At 41.5% G+C, this 23,574-nt stretch overlaps 2 protein-coding genes across 4 annotated transcripts; both read right to left on the reverse strand.

Moving 5' to 3' along the window:
- Positions 1-403: 403 nt before the first annotated feature.
- Positions 404-8,933, reverse strand: LOC146519252 (uncharacterized). 3 transcript variants are annotated; one of them, XM_085161412.1, is made up of 8 exons: positions 7,774-8,933; positions 6,862-6,950; positions 3,213-3,416; positions 1,873-2,913; positions 1,699-1,770; positions 1,121-1,295; positions 811-976; positions 404-657 (listed from the first exon to the last, which is right to left on the reverse strand). In XM_085161412.1, the coding sequence occupies exons 3-7, from the start codon at positions 3,412-3,414 to the stop codon at positions 811-813; spliced, it is 1,656 nt and encodes a 551-aa protein (XP_085017538.1). In that variant the 5' UTR covers positions 3,415-3,416; positions 6,862-6,950; positions 7,774-8,933; the 3' UTR covers positions 404-657. The 3 variants fall into 3 exon arrangements, with proteins under 3 accessions (XP_085017538.1, XP_085017536.1, XP_085017537.1); XM_085161410.1 differs by lacking the exons at positions 1,873-2,913; positions 3,213-3,416 and having other exon boundaries at positions 1,699-1,768; positions 7,774-8,008; XM_085161411.1 differs by lacking the exons at positions 1,873-2,913; positions 3,213-3,416; positions 7,774-8,933 and adding an exon at positions 7,405-7,537 and having other exon boundaries at positions 1,699-1,768.
- Positions 8,934-9,196: 263 nt separating this feature from the next.
- LOC146519253 (acidic mammalian chitinase-like) lies at positions 9,197-12,204 on the reverse strand. The gene is made up of 11 exons (XM_085161404.1): positions 12,149-12,204; positions 12,035-12,061; positions 11,729-11,933; positions 11,538-11,594; positions 11,140-11,305; positions 10,823-10,947; positions 10,588-10,711; positions 10,317-10,499; positions 10,084-10,200; positions 9,829-9,961; positions 9,197-9,627 (listed from the first exon to the last, which is right to left on the reverse strand). The coding sequence occupies exons 1-11, from the start codon at positions 12,171-12,173 to the stop codon at positions 9,371-9,373; spliced, it is 1,419 nt and encodes a 472-aa protein (XP_085017530.1). The 5' UTR covers positions 12,174-12,204; the 3' UTR covers positions 9,197-9,370.
- Between the last annotated feature and the right edge of the window lie 11,370 nt (positions 12,205-23,574).

The raw sequence follows: 23,574 nt of genomic DNA on the forward strand, positions 1-23,574 counted from the left end.
GATGTTGTTTATTGTATTACTCTCGTTTTCTTCTGCTTGTTTTCTTTTTTCTTTCTCAACAGGTGATCCAGGTGATCGATACATGTATTTTTTTTTTTTCTGCTTATTCTGTTGGTTTTTGTTTTTTGCCCTTCTCCCCCGTCCCTCTTCTCAACTGTTTTTCTTTCCCTCTTTCTTTCTCCCTTTTCTTTCCCCCAGTCAAGTCTGTCCCGTATTCAGCAAGTGAAAATAAAATAAAGAATAAAAGGTGAATCAAATGGACCATTACGGCAAAGCTGGGATGGTCAATTTGGTAAAGAAAATCCGTTGGGCATCTTTCTTCGCCTTTAGACAATAATTCTGATGGCAAAAGAGCCAAACGGGACAGGCAAGAAAATAAATAAATAAATAAATAAATAAATAAATAGAAGCGTACATGAAAACTACACAGTCCTTCACCTTTCTGTGTCTGATTTTTTTTAAGGAAAACAGTTTTTCATTCCACTAAAAACAGGACAAACCCACCAGCATGAACATTAAATAAACTATTACAATTGTAAAACAAAAATCATTTACAAAATGTAATAATTATCAGTGGGTCCCAGGAAATAGAATGTGACATGGGATTTAGATTTCCGTTACCAGGATGGTCGGGTTCAGCGTAGTCTTTATCACCACCTGTCAAAGACACATCATCAATATTCATGTTTGCTCAGGTTATTCACTTGTTCACATCTGTCTGAGATCATTCATACTGTTGTATGGATGTGTGTACAGTATGTATATAATTATCAGCTATGTAAAAAAATATTATCATCTCTGTATTCTTACCTAGTTGGAAGTCCTCCATTCAAACTCAGAGAGCCGCTGGAGGAAGGTGGTGATCCGAGGGCTGATGCTTGTAACCTTCCTCTTTACGACACGACCTGTCTTGCGGCTTGTACCAAGTTTTGCAGGGCATTTTGTTCCCATGTCTGGATTGATCCTCACAAAGAACCTTTTAACGGAAAAAAGGCTGCTTTAATTTCAAAATTAAAACATACATTACAGCAATCACCTATATGTTTCTGCAACTGTAGTCAAGCTATCACATATATTTCATTCTTAAATGGTGTAAGCTTTAATGGTGTAAAGTATTTACCTCTGTATCATCTCCAGTGTGATGGACGCTGACTCCTGATACTCAAGGTTGAAAACGTAGTATGACGCAAAGAAGACAGCAAGGGTGCTGGCAAAGTCATGCATCTGCTCAGGCTCATAAAATACCTTGCCCTCCAAACTGATCATCCAGCGGCTTGCAGACATGAAATTATTCCCTAAAAACAGACAAGAGTCCAATAAGACAATCACCCTTACAAATAAGGTTTCCACAAGAATGCTGGATAGCAGGCCTCACACTGTACAAAAATAGAATCCACATGGTTTGCTGCTATTTCTCTTATTATTTATTATGTAATGAAAATTATGATCAATTACAGGAAAAAACTGCCTAATGTTTTGGCATTTTGGCCTGTGCTGAAATGTTAGGCTGTTTTTTCCTGTTGGTCATTGTGTATAATAAATAATAAGAGAAACAGCAGCAAACTGTGTGTATTCTATTTTTATACAATATAAAACAGACAAACCCCTGTTAAGTAAGTTGTTGTGGGTACAAATACCACAATAATTACATAGATTTTTTACAAAAATATTACAAGAGGATTGAAACTATTTACTTACCAAGCGCTATTACCCTTGGTGTGATGGGTAAGGTCATCTCTCTCTCAACAGACATCTTGGTGGAAAAAGCCTTTAAAACACAAAAGGAACTGATTTGAATGATGATACCCAAAATCATTGAAATATTTTTCCTTTGTTTATGTTGACAGTATTGAGAGTGCATGTGTAAAATTTCAGCCAAGATGAAGATTGAGTCCTCTTTTTCTTGGAAGTACTTCATCAGAAGAAAGATGGCTGCTGTGGCGATCTGGTTGTGGTTCAGCTTTGCACTGTCGCACTCACGTAGCAGATGTTCAATCTCCTTGTTCCACTGAAGTCTCTGGCTTTGAAAGAAGTTCAAAATTCTCCTTCCTTTCGTAAGAAGGGCTTCACTGAGACGTGTCTCTACCTCAATATCTGTGAGTGTGTGGAAGTGAGTGCAGAGGCCTCTTTTAGTAAAAAGAAACGGCCAATGCTCTTGAACCTCACATAAGGTGGGGGCAGGCCAAGGATTAAGCATGTGCCTCTGGTAAATATAAGTCAAAGACATATAAGTATTTACATCTGTTGTTTCAATTGCTTGAGGACCTGCTGATCTGAAGACAGTTGACATAGTCTGTCTTTTTGTCTCCAAAGTTTCAGTCGTTTCTCCTTCTGGTAGGGTTGTGGGTTGCCAGTTGATGCAACCATAGCTATCAAGTTCAGATCTCCCCCTTTTGATGGCAACATCACCCTCATTGTTTTCCCTGGTAGACCTTTTCCTTGGCTGCCGGATTCTGCTGCTGACATTGTCTCTATTTACATGTTCAACTCTTGTTTTAAGCTGTTTGAGTAGGGAATAATAACCACAGCCTAATTGCTCACCTTCTGCAGTCTTATCTGCAAAGGTAGCGGGATACTTAGATACAATAGCTCTAGCTACCTCCCCACAAGCAGCTCTGTTAGGGTTGGGGCAGTGTACTCGCATTCCTTCTACAACAGTCCTAATCATTATTCTCCTGTCTTCTGGGTGAGCCATTCCACCAGATGCCAAGGCCTGTGAAAGTCTTGTTGGCATCTTCTCCCAGGGAACTGAAAAATTGCTGATCCAGGAGGTGTTGCTTACATTTGGTTGTGTGGAAGGGAGTTGACCTGATGCTTGTGCAGAACAGAGTGAATTACCCTGTAGTGGCACTTGCACAGTTGTTGAGCAGGTGGTTTCAGGTTCCTTTGGGTTGTTTGAAGAGCCAGACTCCACTTGGTCGTCGATATTCACACACACACATAAACACAGCAGAACAATTCCACATTAACTATGTACAGATGGGTTTTTTGGAGTATTTATTGAGTAATACTCTTATATGAGACACAAAAGCAAGAGTGTTGGAGAAATAATACCAATGGCAATGAAAGCTAGTTTTAGTTTTGAAAGCTAGATTTTTTTATGAACTATGAATTGAAAAATAAAGTACAATTTCAAAATAACTCTCAAAATAACTAATTTACAACTATTTTCAAGATAGGTCTGCAACCATTTATGACATTAATGCACTCACCTTTTCTGAATACTTGAACAAGTCTTTGACTTTGAATTGGTGTCAAGAAAGGCTTGATATCATCAGGCTCAACAAACAGGAGATCTTCTCTGTTTCTGACACCAATAATGTCTGTCAGGTGCTCAATAACTGCCCTCTTTGTCTCTTCATGCAGGTCAGGTAATGCCAGGTTAATTTCATGATGTAGGCTGCCACTGTCCATATCTGCAATGAATTAAGAGGATGATATTGAATGATGCAAAGATACAACGGTTAAACCTGAAGCGATATACACTGGCAGAGGGTAGTAAATGGTAAATGGCCTGTATTTGTATAGCGCTTTTACTAGTCCCGCCTAGGGACCCCAAAGCGCTTTTACACGTCCAGTCATCCACCCATTCACTCTCACATTCACACACTGGTGGAGGCAAGCTACAGTTGTAGCCACAGCTGCCCTGGGGCAGACTGACAGAAGCGAGGCTGCCATATCGCGCCATCGGCCCTTCTGGCCAACACCAGTAGGCGGTAGGTGAAGTGTCTTGCCCAAGGACACAACGACCGAGACTGTCCGAGCCGGGGCTCGAACCGGCAACCTTCCGATTTCAAGGCGAACTCCCAACTCTTGAGCCACGATCGCCCCACTAGTAATCAAACAAACTGTCTGCTTGAACACATATGAATCTTTTTTCAGAATTGTGTAGACAGTGAAGTCCAAGGTTGATCAGTATCACAGATTGAAGGATGTCCAAAACAAAGTGTACTTGTTTGTGACTGATGAGGATCACTGAGATTTTTCCAAAGATGTGGCCACATTCATCATGATCCATCGCAACAACAAGCCCTTTGCAATATTTTGTTCCTTTGTAAACTACTGCTGATACCTCTGACGTAGTTTCTTTCATCAAGCCAGCTGTCCTGACAGACTCCTGAATTAGACCATTGTACAACTGCTCATCATATTCACTAGTTTCACCAACTGCTTGAACTGCTGGAGCAAACAATGGTCCACTGCTGAGGTACGCCTGAAGCAGCTGGTGCCTTTCTGCCAGTGTTTTACAAAGGTGAACAAAGTTGTGCAGTTTCCGGGCGCATTCCTTGAAATACGAATGCTTACTCTCAAACCGGAGAGTCCACAAACGAATAAGAGGCCCAAAGTGCAAAAAGAGGTCACTATAGTGCAGTAAATAGTGATGCTTGGGCTTGAGTGGGTGATTAGGGAAAATTGTGTGTCTTATATGAACATACTCCTCAGTTATTATCTTAAGGTATGCAATCTGGTCATGATGGATCTTGGGAGCACATATGAGCTCAACCATTTCCTTGAGCTGTAGATACAGTTGCCAGACCTGACTGTCCTCAGGATTTTTTATCCTGTCACCAACCAACAATGGCAACAGTCGCAACAGACACCAGTTCTGTGCTGCAGAACCAGAAAGTTTTTTGCCACACTCCTTAACCTCACATGGTTTACTGAGACTATCATTCCCTGAGTATTTAAACTGTGTGATCGACCTGTTTAGTTGTGCATAAGTGAAATGCTTTTCCTGTTTCACTAAATGACTGATGTACAATGCCAAGTCATTAGAGACTACACCTTCAAATAAATCATGACCCAAACATGGGGGAAGCCCAGCGCAGACATGAAAATATTTCAGAGAATTGAAAGGTGAGTCAAACTTTACCCCCTGTACCATGTCTTGGTCAGTGGTGGATAGCTGTTGTACACTCTCCTTGTGACCAGTGATGGTTCTTTTTGGACCAAGCTTTAGTGGTGTCTTTTCAAAGTCTGTCCTTTCAATCAAGCAGTATCTACAAAAATGCGTACTGCAACTGAAGTTTTCAGTGAAACCACCTAAGCAGTGTGAACCAAGATTATCTCCACAAATGGAAATCAAGGCCGCTTTGAGGGTATTTCCATCATCTGTCTCAATCCCTGTATCTTCTAGATCTTTAAGGTCTGTGATAATACTTGAGAAAACTTTCTCCTGACCAAATGTCTTGAAGTCCCTTTCTCTCCACAGCATCACCAACTGCATGGGATCAACTGAAGAGCGATTGTGTGGCTGGACCTCACCTAGACTCATGTAAACCCCCAAAACTTTATGTTTTTTCTTCCCTGACCCAAGAGGATTCACAACCTCAAATCCATCCTGGTAAAGGATGATGGACAATGAAGAAGGATTGTCTTTTAACAGAGCATTTTCTTTTACATTTCTTCCATCTGCCACATCCTCTACAACCATGTTGGAAGAGGTATGATTTTTGGATTGGTGATATTGCTCTTTAACACTTGACTGTCTAAGGAGGGATTTTAATGTCTCTTTGATGGAAATGTACTGGCAAAAGCATTCCTTTCCAGCAGCATCACTTCCCAGATAAATCTGGGTGGGTTCAACATAGTCAAAATACTGCTTGTAAAATGTTCTCCTTGTTTTGTCAGATCTGAGTATTCCTTTGTTGTATATTGTGAAGACATCCTCTTTAGAGAGATTTTGAATAATCATTTCTATCTCAGTTTGTGGTATGTCTAGCTCAGAAAGCTTGCCCTTCAACTTGTCAAAAACATCTGACATAGAAGTGCTATGGACATGCTGAAATCCATCAAGAATACACTGTATTGTGCTCGCTGGCAACAGCATCTTGGCTTGCATTTTCAGGTAGAAAAGAGCCAAATTATGTAAAAATGTCTCTTGTTGATTATCACACTCCTCTAGATGATCACATGGAGTTGGAGTCAGATTCTCCTCAGAAGGCTGAGTACAGTCTATATTTTCGGGGAGAGTTGACACCTGAGTTGTTATCACCGGCTTATGTTTCCTGGATAAATGTGTGGCAAAAGATGAGCGCACTCTGAAATGTTTGTGGCAGTCATCATAAGGACAGACAACTTTCTTGCCATCTTTAATATGAAATCTCAAGTGAGTGCATAATGCTGAAAAATTCTCTGCCACATAGAAACATGCCTCAACTCCACAAGCAAGATTTCCTTTAAAATGGGTGTGTTTAGTCTGAGCCCTGCGATAGCGGTGGTTCCTGTGCATATGGGATCTGAATGCAGAAAATGTTCGATAGGAAGAAGGACATTGCTCTATTCCACATGTGAATCGATAATTAGCTGTGTGCTGTTTCTTCGTATGATAACAAAATTGTCTTAATTCTGAACTACAAACACCACAAAATTTACACCTGTACATGGCTGCATGTGTCTGAATTTGACTTAACTTTTAATTTGCAAAGAGCATGGCAACAACACAACAGTGACTGAAAAACATCTCAATCTATTATCTGTTTGTTCTATTATTAAAGAAGGGATCTACATTGCTTGGGTTGTATCAAAAAATGCGAAAAAGTTAAAAGAAAAACTATCTATAGATCAATGTTATTAACTTAAACCATGCAGACCCTGAAACACTGGAGGAAAAATTTTGGAGGGTCTGTCAAGCTGACGTTAAACCCCTTAACAATGGCACTGCAACTAACTGCGACTAATTTACAGACCACTACACTGTCTTCCTTTTTAAATGGAACCTATGAAACAATAAACCACAGTTGAGATTAGAGCAGGCTAACCTGCATCAGAAACTTCAAAACTGGGTTAGATTGTTTTAGCAGTCTTTAAATTTCCAAAAAATGTTGTCTACCTTTATTCTCACTAAATATGTATTTTTACCTGCTGTTTTGTCTTGTCTCTCAAAGAACTGAGGCTACATCACACTGTCAGCGCGGCCAGCAAGGGCAGGAGGACAGCAATGCACCACACTGGGCGGGAAAAGACAGAGAGACAATTGTTAATTTAATGTTGCATTTATTTAACCCTTAAAAAATATATTTACATAAGTAAATAAAAGAAAAAAACACACAACCCATCTTTTCCAGAATAATTCAACTAATTGCTCTTTTGACCAACCTAACACAGACATTACATGGTTTTCCTATGAAAAAGACCCTGGAAGACGTTGTATTAAAGGAAAAAAAAACATGCTCCCCTTCCCACTTAAAAAAATAATAAATATTAAACTTAGGTTGGAGTTCCTCCACCAACCTAATGTTATATTAACTTTTTAATGTTGTGTACTGCAGCTCACACAAAATTAAATAAAGCAGGCTAACCTACATGAGCAAGCTCAAAACTAGATAAGATTGTTTTAGCAGTCTCTAAATTTCCAAAAAAAAAAGTTGTCTTTCTTTATTCTCATTAAATGTGTATTTTTACCTGCTGCTTTGTCTTGTCTTTCAAAGAGCTGAAGCTAAATGTCCCACTGTTAGCGTGGCCAGCTTCTCAATAGTCATAGAACAGAAGCGCAGGAGGACAATGCACCACACTCGGCGGGAAAAAGACAAATACTGTCGTTGCGCCTGTGTTCCTCGCCCCTCCCCGTGGAAAATATATATCTAAATATATATTTAAATAAGAAAAGAAAAAAAAACACACACAACCTATTTTTTCCAGAATAATTCAGCTACTGTGCTATTTCGACCAAGCTAACACCGATTTTAAGCCCCCCCTCCCCCACACAAAAAATATATATGCTCTTAAAAATTAATAAACGAGTATGTTAGGTAGGAGAGTCCTTTGCATTACCTTATGACGTCCCGTTTGCAGTTTCCACACAGAGGTCCAACAATAACGAGGTGCAAAATCTTTTGTCCTCTGGAGCATATCGTAACGAAGAGTTAACAAAGTTGGCCTGTCTTTCCTCTCCTGTCAATCACTGGATCACAGGTCATGTCAGTCAGGATATGGAGTGGTGGTTGGTAGAGGTAGGTGGGTGGGCGGGGCCAGCATGCATTCAGTGTGTGTTTCAGTAAGTTGGGTTGACTAGTTCCCAGAAGAGTTCTGTACATGTTGCACGTTCAGTAAATGAGCAATTCAGTTACTGCTCGACTGAGAAGCCTCCGCCAAATTATTACAATATTCTCCACTGACTGAAGTTCGCCTTTCTGCGTCTTTTTTAAATAACTTTATTCACTACTTGTCACAAGTACAAAATTACACAAAAACAGACAGCAGCAACAACCTAAGTGAAATCCAACAACAGAATAGTGGCAAGTAAAAACATTAACAAAAGGAAGTGTGAATCTTGTTCAGGGTTAATCAGAGATAAGTGATGGAGATGCAGCAATGTGAATTCTGCTTTTTTTTTATTTGTAGTTAACCTTATAGTCTTTACATATGAATGGAAGTCAATTAAGAAAACACAGAATTTTGGGAGAGATTTGGAGAACCTTGCTTTATAAAATTTCCCTACAAAGAGGCCTTTCTGCATTCTTTTCCCTCTCCCCAGGAGCAGCTGTCACTTGAATTGATCTCTATGGCAACGCAGTGGCAAGCACACATTTGCAGCAGCTGTGCATGTGCATACAACTGCATGCAGCAGATTAGATGATCAGAATTCTTGAACCTTACACACAGGCAAGTCCCCTAAAAAGTCAAAACCATAATACTTTCACTGGTATCATACTGACAAATGGCATAGGTTGGAGGAAAATCTGGAAATGGTTGGCAGTGAAAGAGTTAAAATGTAATGCACTATTGCAACCAACCACTGAAAGAGTAAAAATACACAAACAGTATGATGAACCATTCAAATCACATAATACAGTAGCACTACTGCTAATGTGTTAACGGTAGGTATAACTACTACCGCAATTTTAAAAAATACAGTAAGTAAATGTAAATAACCTTAATATACCCATAATGCAAAGCAAATTACAGTAATTAACTGTAGGAATGTTTTCAGGTAAGTTACTGGGCATTTTGTGGTATTTTACTGTGAAAAATACAGCAAAGGTTAACAGTGTACACTCAGTTTCTGTGACTGAAATGAAATCCCATGAGTGTATATGTAGTTAATAAATCCATTATATTATATATTATATTATTGTTGCATAGACCCTTAACAATAGTTGTAAGAGGCAACTTTTTTAAATAAAACAATAAATAAATAAATAAATATTATATTTTATGATTAATAAATATAGCAAAATAAGCCAAAATAAGCCAATTTGTAATAAGGTACTTTGAAGATTTTATTTTGCAATTTGCAACCTGTATGCGACATTTTAACCAAAAAAAATCATTTAGGTAAATGATTGTACGTATACAAGATGAGTTTAATGATGATGTTTAATGAATGATGTTTGCATCAGATATAATACACACTGCCTTCACTCTTGGGTCATGGCCAGCCACAACACTTGCAACTGTCATGAAAAACAGATCCAGCTCCACACTGGGAAACATGGGTCACGCCACCAGCACAGTTGTAAAAGCTGGTTTGGTCATCTGGGTTTGGGTAAAGGCCATCTGGTTTCCCATTGCAGAATCCCGGTCCTGGGGCATGGGTGGTAGTGGTTGTGGTGGTGGTGGTGGTGGTTGGAGTGGTGGTGGTAGCTCCAGGTTTCGGGGTGGTGGTTGAGGGTAGTGGGGGAAGCTCTGGAAAATACAAAGTTTAAATTCATGTTTATATAAGTCACTGCTTAAAATCGATTCTACCTTCTGAAAATATGCTTGTTTAGAAAATATTACGTCTTCATATCTAAATTTCAGAGGTTCTTATGATACCAGTTGCACACTGATATTTTAAACATAGAAAGACTAAAAGAAATCTTTTGCGTTAATCTGCTTTGGGCATACCAATTTCAAGAAGGTTGCGCAGATGGGAGAGCAGAGGATGGGTACCCTCCCCGCAGAATTTTCCTGCAAAGTCATCCAAATCAAGAGCCCACACAAAGGCCCCGCCAAACTTCTGATCTTTCAGGTAACGTACCTATTGGGGAAAAATTAAACAGACATTGATATCACAATATATATGTATATTATGTATGTACATATCTTGTACATACATAAATGTGTTAAACATAAGGAAATGATGCAAGCTTTCTCACTTACCTTGGTTTCATAGCTCTCCCTGTTGTCAAATCCTACCCACTCATTGTTTTTGAAAGCATAGGGGACTTTCTGGTCTTCAATCCAGTTAATGGTGCTGCCTTTCACGAAGGTACAGATCTACAGCACAGACTACATGGTTAACATTTGTCATTTTATAAATATCATTTAATATCAAAGCAACTCATGATATACATCATGACGCAATGATTAAACTCCAGCCTTAAGAAATGTACCTCATAATAAGACCAGAATCCAGCTTCACGGGTGTATGGACCAGCTGATGCTGGGCCGCTAGCTGGAGCACCAACACCAGTGTTTGATGATGTCAGACGGAAGGTACGACCATAAGCTGCAAATCCCATCCTCAGCTTCTCCAGTGGGGTGCCATTGTCTCTCCAATATTTCATGGCATAGTCCTATAGAAGTCAAACAAAAGGTGAACTTTGATTTCATAAGAAGGTATGTCTCAAATTCTTTTTATTTCAGTTTTAACTGTTTACGTACAGTGTTGAAATAGATAAGGTCACCAAAGTCCTCAGATCCACGGTACAAAGGGCTGTTGTGTCCAGTGAATTGCTCCCAAGTTCCATGGAAGTCGTAGGTCATTATATTGATGAAATCTAATTCTCTGCAATAAGGAAATAAACATAAACAGTGATTTGCATGCTTACATTGCACAACTGTCAGATTTCTAAAAGTAGTAGACGAAGTAAGATGGTTTATAAAGCAGGACCCTCACTTGGCTATCTCAGCGATCTCATATCCAGCATCAATGGTTCCTTTTCCAGCAGAAACAGCAGCAGTTAGCATGAGCTGGGGATTGCCGGTAGCTTGGGCTTCAGCTGCATAGGCAGCAACAAGTTCCTATAAAAGTGCACCACATAACAGTGTATGAATGGAGTCCATGGGGTGGCTGTAGTTTAGGAGGTATAGCAGATCATCTACTGATTGGAAGGTTAGTGGAATCAGTCCATTTAGCATTTACCATTCAAGTATGATGCAAACGAAACAACATCAATGAGATGTAGATTTTTAAAAATGGAGATCTATACCCACCCTGCAGAGCAGAGTAAACCTCTGTTTGTCCTCAGGAGGACTTCCACGGGATCCAGGGTACTCCCAGTCCAAATCCAGACCGTCAAATCCATGAGTCCTCAGAAATTTGATAGTAGACTGGATGAACTTCTGACGATTAGCTGCATTAGAAACCATGATGGAGAACCTGCAAAAAAACAAAACAAAAACCAAGTTAACATTTGATCTTTATAGTAATATCTGCTTACTGCTTTATGTCTTTAACAGGAGAATTGTGATTAAGGTTTGCTGTGTTTAATAATGGAAACTTCTTTATGATTTTGATTTGATTCAGACTGATGGTTTACACACAATATTTGGTTAGCTACGTACCATTGTCCTAATGTGGAATAATATTCTTTCTTTAAAGTATTTCTTACTGTGTTGACCCAAAGTTCCATCCACCAACGGCCAAGAGAGTCTTCAGGTGGGGATTCCTGGAAACAGCAGAAAACTTGTAATATCATTAAAGAAACTGTAATATCTTAGTGGAAAACTCTTAAAGACACGATACGCTCAAGAGGTATTGTGTTTTGCTTTACCTCTGACCTATAGGATAATATCCACTTACTTGGTCTTCAGATCATTGAAAGCCTTGTAGAGGACGTCGTCATTCCACTCGTAGGTAACCAGCTCATTGTTGTGGTTGATGATGGAGAATGCATAGATGAGGGTGGTGCATAGGAAAGGGTCCACATTATGTGGCAGGAACTTTCCATCTCCAGGCCTGTACTGGGACCAGTTGGTGAAGTAGCACTCCATCCTGCTGGCAGATCCTGTGGTGGTGCAAAGGAATATTAATAAAGCACAGGTCCCAGTAGTGATACGCAAGTAATGATCAAAATGTCAGTTGTTTACCAAAGTAAACCCAACTTACCCAGCTGGCTTATCACCAGGCACAAACCTTTGGAAATTTTAATATAAGGGTAAGCAAAATAAAAACTTGCATGATATACTTATATTGCATAGATCCAGTAAATTCTTAAAATACCTGCTAGAATTGTGAGCCTGGCCATCTCAGATTCACTTCTTAGGAGTCAGGCAACACTGTAAGACGTATAAAGGTATATATAAATAAATAATCACAATTAAGAGAGAATAACTTCGAGAGACTGTTCCCCTTGTTTACTCACCTTGAGACCAGACGAAATACCCAAAAAAGCTGCAGCGAAGGTGCACCTTTATACACCTGATTGTATTATGAAAGGAAGGTATAGCACTCTTTCGTAAATCCAAGTCATAAATGGTTTCTTTATTAGGATGTGCTTTGATAAGAGAGTGCTCAGTCCTAGCCATAAGACAATAATTTACTCTATGTGGTATTTTTTTTTATGTTTATGACCCTGGTGTACCTTAGGTCACTAGACATATCACATTATTATCAGTATTCAGTTAAACCAATCTTAGGACACAATCTCCTGATATAACCTTGTTTTGGATACAGAACATATTGTTATGCTGTCATGGTAACCTTACCTGGGGAAATATAGGTATGCAATTTTGTTTTTTGATTATTTTTGATTAAAAAAAAAGAAAATAACGAAACAGATTATAAAACAATAATACACATTGAAATGCACAAAATGAAAATGTAAACTTTAATATTTCAAGATTAAAGTCAATCTTCAAAGTACAGTGAAGTGTTTATATAAAAATATTCTGCACATTTCAAGTTTATTCTGACAATACAAGAAAGAAAATCCTTTCTTACTGATTAATGATCTACTGATCTACATTATACTATATTTGCACACTTTGCATCTTGCACATCTTCATCCTGTCTTGTCTACAATATCTTGACCATAACTTGAACCTGGTATTCAATACCTACTGCACAATCATCTCACTTTACTGTAATTACACATGACCACTTTGTATTGTCTCTGTCCTGTCTTTGTTTATTGTACATAGATGTAGTAAGTAATAGTACCTTTTTAGCTCTTAATTTTAACCAAATTTAGCAAGTTATTATTTATTTGTAATTCCTAGTTTTCTCTCTGAGATTAATTTTTTTTATATTCTTATAAATGCACCATGGGGGGCTTAGGGCGAAATGGCATTTCGGTACGCTGTATACTGTGTATATTATTGTACTGACAATAAAGACCTTGAATCTTGAATAATGCCTGGAACTAATGGTGAAGGTTTGAATTTCTCAAAATCTGTTTGTTTTTCCTTTAAAATTGTCTGTTTTTGAGTTTCAGGTTGTTATTTAAAATAGATGTTGTCAGGATCTGACGGCGCCCTGACCGGTGGACCTGCCAGTGTGTATATTTGTGTGCGTGTGTATGTGTCTTCCCCTCCGGCTCCACTGTCATGTGTTAGGAGGTAACCTAGCAACAGACTACCTCTGACCCGGAAGTGCTGTCACCCGGAGCTGCTGCACCTGCAATCAATCCACCGGCTGCCAATCTACTACCACCTTCGGCAGGGCTACTTAATGGTGTGGGTGAGCGACAGACAGCGCTGGAGTATTGCACTAAGCCTGGTAGTGTTTTCGAGCCGCTAGCGTGATTGAAGTACTGTCTGATCTTCGTACTCATTTTGCTGTCGTGTGTGTGTTCACCCAGGGATTGACGGAGGATTCACGGACACAAAGGAAGCACTTGGAGGAGAGACGGGCACTCACTACCACGCACGGGCTTACATTGTTGCACATTTGAACTGTTGTCACCTTGCTGCACTGTAAATAAACACACTGTCTTTATTTCTGAGCTCCGCGCCTGAGTCCACTCTTTAACAACCGTGACAGATGGCCATTTGATAATAAACAATCTTATGGCATTGACTTATTGCTCTGAAACTGGAAACTAGAAAAGAAATCCCTTTTTTATTATTGAAAGTTTTACAGACCTATCTGTTCATCCCAAAGCTCTATATGCCAACTTTGTGTCTCTATTATGACATATAGATAACAAGGAAGACCTGAACAACAGCAAAAGATGTATTTGTTTTCCATGATAACTAATTTCTTTAAAAAGGGAAGATAAATCAATTAATTCAGGAATCTAACTAAATATCTAACCAAAGTATACTTATCTCTAAGTATGCTTTGGTTAGAAAGGTGGCAATAATCAAAAGAGAAGCTCGTAAACTGAGCTGTATTATGACATATGACATTTATTTCTTTATATCATATTATGGCATTTATATCTTTTGTTGAAGACTGACCTTTGATCATCAACCATAAAGCAAAGCAGCAACAAAGTAATTCCTTCATATATATATACACACACACGAGTGCGTGTGTGTGTGTTTGTGTGTGTGTGTGTGTTTGTGTGTGTGTGTGGATAGGTGCATAGGTATAACATAATATACCTACATAATAAGTAAATAAGTAAATTACAAACAAGTCTTTTTGTCTTTAATGGCTGGCTGGCCTATGGCAGTTCTTACAATCCATTCAAATAAATTTGATTCACTTCAATTCAATTTTACTTATACAGAGTCAGAATAATAATACTTATTAATACATATGGTTAATGCTCCAAGAAAGTAAGAAAGTAACTAATTAAACTAAATTAAATAGTACAATATATTGTAAAGTTACAAAATATAAAAGAATAGCTTTAACTATAAATATCCCAGTTATATTAGGCCCCTTATGTCAAACAGAGTGATTTGTGGCCCCAATAAAATGATTTGTGACCCTAGGAAGTAATAAAGGAAGTAACAAAAATATGATATTCATAAAAATATGATATTCATCCAAAATATGCTAGTTCATAGCTCATTGCTCCCCCCCCCCCCCCCCCCCCCAAAAAAAAAGAACTAATTGATTATTTTTTAAAAAAGTATTTATATCTGGGGCAGCACGGTGGCATGGTGGTTAGCACTGTTGCTGCAAAGCAAGAAGGTCCTGAGTTCAATTCCACCATCAGGTCTTTCTGTGTGGAGTTTGCATGTTCTCCCCGTGTTTGCGTGGGTTCGATCCGGGTACTCCGGCTTCCTCCCACTGTCCAAAGACATGCAGCTTGTGGGGATAGGTTAATTGGAAAAAATCCAAATTACCACTAGGTGTGAATGTGCGAGTGAGTGTGAATGGTTGTCTGTCCCTGTGTGTTGGCCCTGCGACAGACTGGCGACCTGTCCAGGGTGTACCCCGCCTCTCGCCCTATGACAGCTGGGATAGGCTCCAGCGCCCCCCGCGACCCTGAAAAGGATAAGCGGAAGCGAATGGATGGATGGATGGAAGTTTTTATATCTAATAGCATTATTTTATTTTTAAGCCATTAAAAAAAGTTTTTTACTTTTTATGCTTAAAAACGCCATCTGGTGGTGGGTCAGCGCGTGTGTTTGCGCGGGGCGCACGCGCGCCTGTGTGTCTGTGCACGCTCGGGCGCGCGGCTGTGTCTGGGACCGCGCCTGTGTCTGGGACCATGCTTGTGTCTCAGGTCCGTGCTTGTGTGTTTAAAAATGTGTTAAACCAGAGTAAAAGTGCTTAGTTAAACTTGTGCTTTTGTAACGTTCAGTATGGCCAGACATGCAGGTTGCATGCCTCGGGGGAAAACTTTATTTCAATTTATTTGCATTTGTTTAAAAAACCCCTAGAATAACTTGTAGGGAACCCTCCTATACCCAAAACCTTATATTCGAAAACAGGGGAAAAATCCTGAAAAATCCTTAGTCCTTTTTCTTCAAAACGATCCCTCTTACTAGCTCCGTCTCAAATTCAGCGCACAGCCTAAGTTCTACCTCACTCTTACTCGCATAGAACCGCAGCCAGCGCACAATTTTTTCCTTGTTAATCCGGCTCAGCTCCGGAATGCTTGCTTACCTCGTTCGAAATTTGCGCCGGAGACCAACTCCGCCTAACTTCACCCCGCTGCCAATCACATAACAAAGGGGCGGCTCCCCTCGCACCCCGGTTAGCCAATCGCACGCAGCTCGGATTTTTATGATGCGCTGAGGTTAAAGACTGGCACGGCGCTCCCACAAGACGTCTGACTTCGGAACAGCTAGCGCCGCTCAGACTGTTTGTGAGTTCGCATAAGACCCCTGTCTCCAGACCGCTTCAACAACTGGCGTCTCTTTCCTTATGTGCATATCAATCGGGAAGTGTTAATCATCCCTTCCTTTCAACCATTTTCTGTCAAAAAAAAGCTTTTCATCTTCAAGAACCATGCAAATAGGGTTTGTTTAACACTTGGAATACACTTTTTAAAATATATATAAACTCAAGTTTAACACTCAGAGCTAAAAGTGCTTTAGTACACTATACTATAGCAGTGATCATGGCCTCATCAGGTACCTCATTTTTCTTACTCTTGTTCATATAATGCTTATATTTTTACTGTTTTTTACTGTTTTTAAATACTCCTTGTTATTTCTTTTTTAGACTCTGAAATAAGCGTGCTCAACTCTTCTCTTTTTGATTCTCTCGATCGAATTGGTAGGTTTGTTTCATTCTTGTTCCCCGTATTAAAAGCTAATTGTTCTTTTTTTTTTTTTTTTTTTTTTAGACATCTCGGATTTGGACAACTTTCTTTTTTTGAGCTCACCGAGTTCTTCTCCACCAGTGCTCCAGCGAACCACAGGCAAGAACATCCGTCTCTCGACCCGCGGGAGGCAAGACCTGCTCTCTACGTTAGGTCGGCCGGCTTCTTCTTCTTCCGGCCACAGTTCCATCCCCACCAGCGCTTGTTCTCTCCGGGACCATAGGGGAAAAAATATCCATCTGTCCGATATGGATAGGCAAGATTTGCGCTCAGTGCTGAGTCCCCGTGTTCCTGGCTCCCGGAGAAGCATCCCAGCCAATGCTGCCTCTCCCCCCGGCAGCCGAAACTCACGGCGCCGGCTTTTGAGATCCAATCACGGTCAGTCTCTCTAGGTTCTCACTTTTTTCTTATTTTATAGAAACTATCCCTTTTGTATTTAACATGACTAACTATTTTCTATCTTACCCTCAAATTCTTAGGGCATCTCATAAGGAGGAACAGGAGGACCGGTAGGACAACCAGGAAATGGATAACCAGGAACAAGATATTACAGACCCATTTCTTGCTTTAGAAACAGCGTTAGCTAGGTTAAATGAAAATACTCATCATTCACAGAATACACCTCCACAAAACCATGAGCAACCTGATGTGATCAATAATAATGACCCTTTAGAAATGCTTAATTTAGCTCTAGCCCGATTAGCCCCTAGTGAAAGTGCCCTGCAAAATAACTCTAGTAGTTTAGGAGTTGAGCATGTTGGGGCCCAAACAGAGTCAGAACCGGCTCATTCTCATTCATCAGATCAGTTTTTCGAGCTTAATGGCGCTTTAGAAGCCTTGGCGCAAATACAAGATGAGGTTCAAATACTGCCAGAGTTATTGAGCCAAATAAACAGGCTAAATGAAAATTGTGTCAATGATTCTCATAGCCAGCATTCGTTAATCTTTTCCCCAGACAATGTGTCTGCTAACGAGCCACTTAACCCAGTAAACAATGATCGCGATCACTCCTTTCAACAAGGTGGCAATCCAGACCAGAGTTGCGCCGTTAATTCACCACAACCCTCTTTAGTTGTTAGAAATAAATTTAATAATCTTCAAATTAGGCAGATTTTGAATTTCCCGCCTCCAAACGATATCCCCGATTATGCACATTATTATCAAGGCGTAATGGCGAGTGCCCGTGAAATATCAAGCAGGGTTTTCTCCCGTGCAGGTCCAGGTGATGTTGTACAGTTAGAGCTGATAGGGCAACAGCTACAGAATAATGTTTCAGCCATTTTACGGGACAATCGTGATTGCCTGCTTGATCTGCTCGTAGCGCAGATCGTTAGACCCCCAAACCGTAGTGGAAAGAGATTGCTTAGACACATACTCAACAACAAAATTGTGAAAAAGAAAAGGCATTTTTTATACGTCGTCCATAACCCAGCGAATAAGTTATGTTTTGCTATAAGTCTGGCCCACCTTCTGCACAAAGCTGGTCTAAATGATCAAACGCCTGTGGGCTTTAATCAAATAATTACATTTGAAAGGTTACTCGGATGTAAAATTATAGTATTTTACCGTAACGAGCATGATCGCAGCCTTTTTAAATTTCAAACTAGTACAGCAACTAGCGAAAAAACCCTGTGTTTATTTTTATTTGAGAATCATTACTACGCTATCAAAAATCTAAAAGGATTTATGGGCACAGACTACGTCTGTAATCACTGTTACACAGGGTTTAACCATGTGTTATCCCATTTCTGCCCTGCTTGCTGCTCAGTCTGTATGCAGCCTGACTGTAGCCAACATTTTCTCTCGCCTATTGTGTGTGCTGATTGTAATCGCACCTGTAGGTCTCCGCATTGTTTCGAGAGCCATAAAAAACTCGTTGAGAGGCGTGAAAGCAACTGCGATCTCTATAAAAAATGTGTCAAGTGTTTGCGGCTTTATTGTTTAGCAGCAAACGAAAAACCTCATAAATGTCAAAAGAGCAAATGCCCAATCTGTCGCCAGGAAATCTCTAGTGATCATCAAACACACGAGTGTTATATGCAGGTTTTAGAACGTGAAACAAAACATAACAACAAGTTGATTTTTTTAGGATTTTGAACCGTTTGTAAATGATCACGGCGAACACGCTCCTTTTCTGGTGTGTACAAAACCATCACATCATTTTTTTTTTTTTTTTTTTTATTTTATTCATTCTTTATTTTATTTTCACTTGCTGAATACGGGACAGACTTGACTGGGGGAAAGAAAAGGGAGAAAGAAAGAGGGAAAGAAAAACAGTTGAGAAGAGGGACGGGGGAGAAGGGCAAAAAACAAAAACCAACAGAATAAGCAGACAAAAAAATACATCCATCAATCACCTTGATCACTTGTTGAGAAAGAAAAAAGAAAACAAGCAGAAGAAAACGAGAGTAATAGAATAAACAACATCACAATGATATATGGGAATATGACAGTAAATACTAAATATTAAACATTATTGTGCAGCACGTAAGATCGACAGCACAGTGTGCTTTGAGGTAGGAGCCAAAAAGGGTGTAGTTTGTGTGTGTGATCACCCGTGTGTACACCTGTGAGCATGGACGCGCTTGTTTTTTAAAAGGTTCCTTCATGTAATTATCTGCTAGAGGGTGTGGGGGGCCACTGCCCCGTCCTCCAGGGCATGAAGCAGGTATGGAGGAGATCAAAACTCCAGACATCCAGAGGCCCCCAGAACACAAGAGACCAAGGAAGACCAACAGAGGGGCAGCCGTGCCACTGTCCCAGAAAGAGCTGAGGAGAGTCCTAGATGAGGGGTCACTCAGCAGCCACGGAGCAGAAGCCAGGGGGGGTTGCAGTGACGTGCCCGTGAGCTCCGCCGGCAGCCAGCTGTGCCTGAGTGACCGAGCCCCAGGCCGAGAGGCCGAGGGCACCCCACCTCCGAAGTGGCCCAAGCGAGCCCCAGGCCCCGATAAGCAGCCACCAAGGAGTGAGCCGGTGTGTACCCGGACGCCCATCCCCGGACACAAAGAACCACCAACGCACCGATGTCTGAGGGAGTCCGCCCCCGGCAGGGGAAGTGGTGGGGGGAGATAGGCCTCCAAACCTTGGAGGGCCTGAGATGTCCTCAGAGAGGTGGCCTCTGATACCCAACTTGACATATGGACACAGACATACAGGCACACACAGATACAAACATCCATTCCCACCCTCATGCTCTCATATGCACTTACTCCACACTCAACCAACATGGAGACAGACATAAAGAGACACTGTACACACAATCACACTCCCCAAGCGTACTCTACGAACCGGGTCTAGGTACCCTTGCCCCTGGAGGGGGGAATTGCACCCAGACCCAGGTTGTGTTACCCTTTTCCCTGCGGTGGGGAGAAGCAGACCGCCCCGACTCCGCAGCAGCAGGGAGGCCCCACATTCCGGACCCCAGTCGGACGGCCAACTCCTCCTCCTAGCCCCCCTGCTCCAGCAGGCCGCAGAGAACGAGGGTGAGAGAAGACTCCTAACCTCCCTCCACCCGCTCATTGTAGTGTTGATGTATGTGTGTTCTAAGGTGCATTTAAAACCCAGGAGGGCATGGAGCTACCTGCCACAGAGCAGCAGGTAAGCACATAGTCCCTCCTGCTAGCCCTCAATGTCTACGTGCATTTAAAATTGAGAGGTGGGCAACGACGCCAGGGGTGAGGTGTACACCCTGATGGTAATTGGGATTCCGTGTAGCGTGCCCACCCCCAAGATCCTATATGTATGTGTAATGAGAGTGTGAGTAATGTGAATGTCTAAGTTGTGGGATAAAATTGAGGCAGAGGCAGCCAGAAGGGGACAGAGGGGGGGGGTTACCTCCTCTGCACCCTGGTGACACACCCCTACTCCAAGGCCCTGCATGTGTGGGTGGTTGTGGTGGAGCGGGAAGAGGGAGGCAGCTGGAGATGGGGAGGGAAGGAAGGGAGGGGCAAGTGACCCCTCCCTGGGGCCAGCTCCCCCGCTGACCCCAGTAGGCACCCCCATACTCCGCGACCCGCCAGGGAAGGGGGACCCAGGCCCATCCGAACCGGGGCCCAGCGCAGCGGCGCCGTCTGGCCCCACAGAGCCCGTGGCAGTCCACCCAACCCCAACACAGAGAAAACTGCACCCACCCCATCATCCACTCATCTTCCAGACTACATAAGACAATAGACGCCCAGGCTGAGATCTTCCTCCACCTCTCCTGTATCTCCCCCTCTTGCAGAGAGAGTTCCTGAGAGAGGAAAGCTCCTGCAAGATGTGACAACTCCCCCACCCCACCAGTTGAAGAGCCCCCCAGGTGGCTCGACGCACCGGCGGCACCCTGCGCCAGGGCTGGGCCCCCATACACCCACCCGCCCACAACCCCGGCAACACACCAACCAGGACCCAGGCCCCCGAGGCCCGGCCAGGGACCCAGGCCAGAGCCAGAGCGCCCCCAGAACCTCACGCCCGTCCCGGACCCACCCAGGGGCAGCCAGGCTACCAGGTCAGTAACCCCCGTCCGTCAGCACAGACCCTCCCCTAGCCCTGCTGCACGTAGCCACGAGGAAACCGTCACCTAAGAGCCAACAGAGCCCCTAATTGGCCATGACCGCTACCCCGGGTTGAGCCCCCCAAGGAAGATGCTCCCGGGGAACCCCCTGACGCCCTAAGCCTGACCCTACCCCCACACCAATCACAACAGTGAAGGCGAGACCAAAATATGACCCCCCACCCCCACTAGGTGATGGAGCTGATCAGAGGAGCCCAGAGCGATTGATCTGATGTGGTGGCAGAGGCTGTATCAAGACTAATGTAATCTAATAGATAATTTCTATATTGGTTAGAATTAAGATTGTTTTTATTTTTCCAGTTCATGAGGACTGTTTTCTTGGCTATGCATAGGGCAGTGAAAACCATATGGGCTATATTCTTTTCTGAAGTGACATTATCTAAGCTGCCCAACAAACACACTAAGGGGGAAGTTGGAATGTTACATTTCAGACACTTTGATAAGTCTTCACATATCTCGCGCCAAAACTTCTGAACTGGTGGACAGAACCAAAGAGCGTGGATATAATTGTCCGGTGAATTGGTTTGGCAGTGTGAGCAGTTGTTGGTAGATGCAAAGCCCATCTTGAACATCCGATGACCTGTATAGTGCACTCTATGTAGTATTTTGTATTGAATTAATTGAAGACTGGGATTTCTGATTAGATGAAAGGTTTCTAAGCAAATCTGAGACCAGAAGTTTTGGTCTAAGTTAACTGATAAATCCGCTTCCCATTTTGCAATAGGAAGTGATATTGATTCATCTGTTTTAGAAAGCATTCTGTATATTTTGGATAGTAATTTGGGGGTTTTAAGAGTAAGAAATTGAACCACACTTGGTGGTGTTTGTAGTTCAACTTGACCCGGTTTAAATTTCTTTTTTATTATGGATTTAATTTGTTGATATTCTAAAAATCTTTTCTTGTTGATCCCATATTGTGTAACTAGTCTGTCAAATGAAATAAATTCTGTTCCTTCTAGTATATGTTCTACATATTTGATTCCTTTACCATTCCAATCTGAAAAGTTTATCATATTATTGTTTTGTAATATGTCAGGGTTGTTCCAGATAGGTGTACGTTTGCATGGGATTAATGAAGACTCTGTCAACTTCAGAAACTCCCACCATGCTGTCAGAGAAGAGCTGATGTTGATGCTTTTGAAGCATTCATGTCGTTGGATGTTTGAGCTGATAAATGGTAGATCTGAAATCTCTAGATTATTGCAAAGTGCTTGTTCTACATCTAGCCAAGGTTCATCTAAGAGGGTATGTTTTAGTCATCCTGAGATAAACTGAAGCCTGTTGGCTAAGAAGTAGTGCTGAAAGTTAGGTAGTTCTAATCCTCCTTTATCCTTGGTCTTTTGTAGTGTTTTTAAGCTTATACGTGGGGGCTTATTTTTCCAAAGGAATTTGGACATATATGAATCTAGAGATCTGAACCAATCTTGCGGCGGTTTAGTTGGGATCATTGAGAATAAATAATTTATTTTTGGTAATACCATCATTTTTATAGCAGCAACCCTTCCCATGAGTGATATGGGTAGACAAAACCATCAGATGGTAAATCTTGGAGCTGTCAGGATGAGGATTGTGCTGAAAAGTTTCTCGCTCATTTTAGACGCTCGCTCTTTAAGGGCTCTATCTTTATCACCCATAATGCTAAGGGCTTTGATGCTTACATTATTCTCAGCGTTATGGTTAAGCAAGGTTTAAAACCAAACTTGATCATGCAAGGCTCGAAAGTGATCAGCTTTACAGACCCAGACTTTAATGAGCGCTATATTGACTCCAACTGCTTTCTCCCTATGCCACTGTCAGCTACACTGAAAGCAATGGGTTTTTCAGAGAGCATTAAAGGCTTTTCCCCCATTGTTTCATTTCGAAACCAAACCTAACTTATGCAGGCCCTTACCCTCCCCCCTCCACTTATAGTCTGGAATGGATGACGACCCAAGGCAGGCAGGAATTTTACGAATGGTATCATTCAGTCAGCTCTGGCACCTTTAATTTCATGAAAGAGGCCCTTTTATAATGTGAAAACGATGTTGAAATTCTAGCTCGGGGTTCCACATTGTTCAGAAACAAGTTTATTGAAGAGAAAGGAGTAGATCCTTTCAGCCACAGCACGCTTGCAAGCGCGTGCCTGAAAACTTATTTAACAAACTTCATGCCAGCGAATTCTTTAGCAATACCATGCCCTCTAAATTACCGTAATCAGGTCAAATCATTTTCCTCATCCTCAGTTCAATGGCTCGAGTATCTCTTGTACACACAAGGTGTTTTTATAAGGTGCATTCGCTTGATCTCTCGTGTTTTTTAGAATATATCAGCTTTAGACTTGTGTCCTGTCCACCTGACGGTTTTCCCAGTCTGTCTCTTTTTGACCGTTTTCCTCCGCTTTTTAAACTCTGTCAGCCTGCGACCCGGAGGCCGTTTTAAGGGTCTACA

The sequence above is a fragment of the Neolamprologus multifasciatus genome, chromosome 5 (assembly GCF_963576455.1).
Source record: "Neolamprologus multifasciatus chromosome 5, fNeoMul1.2, whole genome shotgun sequence".
In the NCBI taxonomy this organism is placed as follows: domain Eukaryota; kingdom Metazoa; phylum Chordata; class Actinopteri; order Cichliformes; family Cichlidae; genus Neolamprologus; species Neolamprologus multifasciatus.

What these genes read in the sequence shown, in the direction of transcription:
- LOC146519252 (XM_085161412.1), bottom strand. Translation starts at nt 3,414, where the DNA reads ATGGACAGTGGCAGCCTACATCATGAAATTAACCTGGCATTACCTGAC. An exon ending in ACCAAGGGTAATAGCGCTTG is followed by an intron (nt 1,296 to 1,698) that starts GTAAGTAAATAG and finishes GTCTGTTTTTAG; the next exon opens with GGAATAATTTCATGTCTGCA. An exon ending in ACACTGGAGATGATACAGAG is followed by an intron (nt 977 to 1,120) that starts GTAAATACTTTA and finishes TTCCGTTAAAAG; the next exon opens with GTTCTTTGTGAGGATCAATC.
- LOC146519253 (XM_085161404.1), bottom strand. Translation starts at nt 12,173, where the DNA reads ATGGCCAGGCTCACAATTCTAGCAG. An exon ending in TGGAACTTTGGGTCAACACA is followed by an intron (nt 11,306 to 11,537) that starts GTAAGAAATACT and finishes GTTTTTTTGCAG; the next exon opens with GTTCTCCATCATGGTTTCTA. An exon ending in GGTTTACTCTGCTCTGCAGG is followed by an intron (nt 10,948 to 11,139) that starts GTGGGTATAGAT and finishes GCACTTTTATAG; the next exon opens with GAACTTGTTGCTGCCTATGC.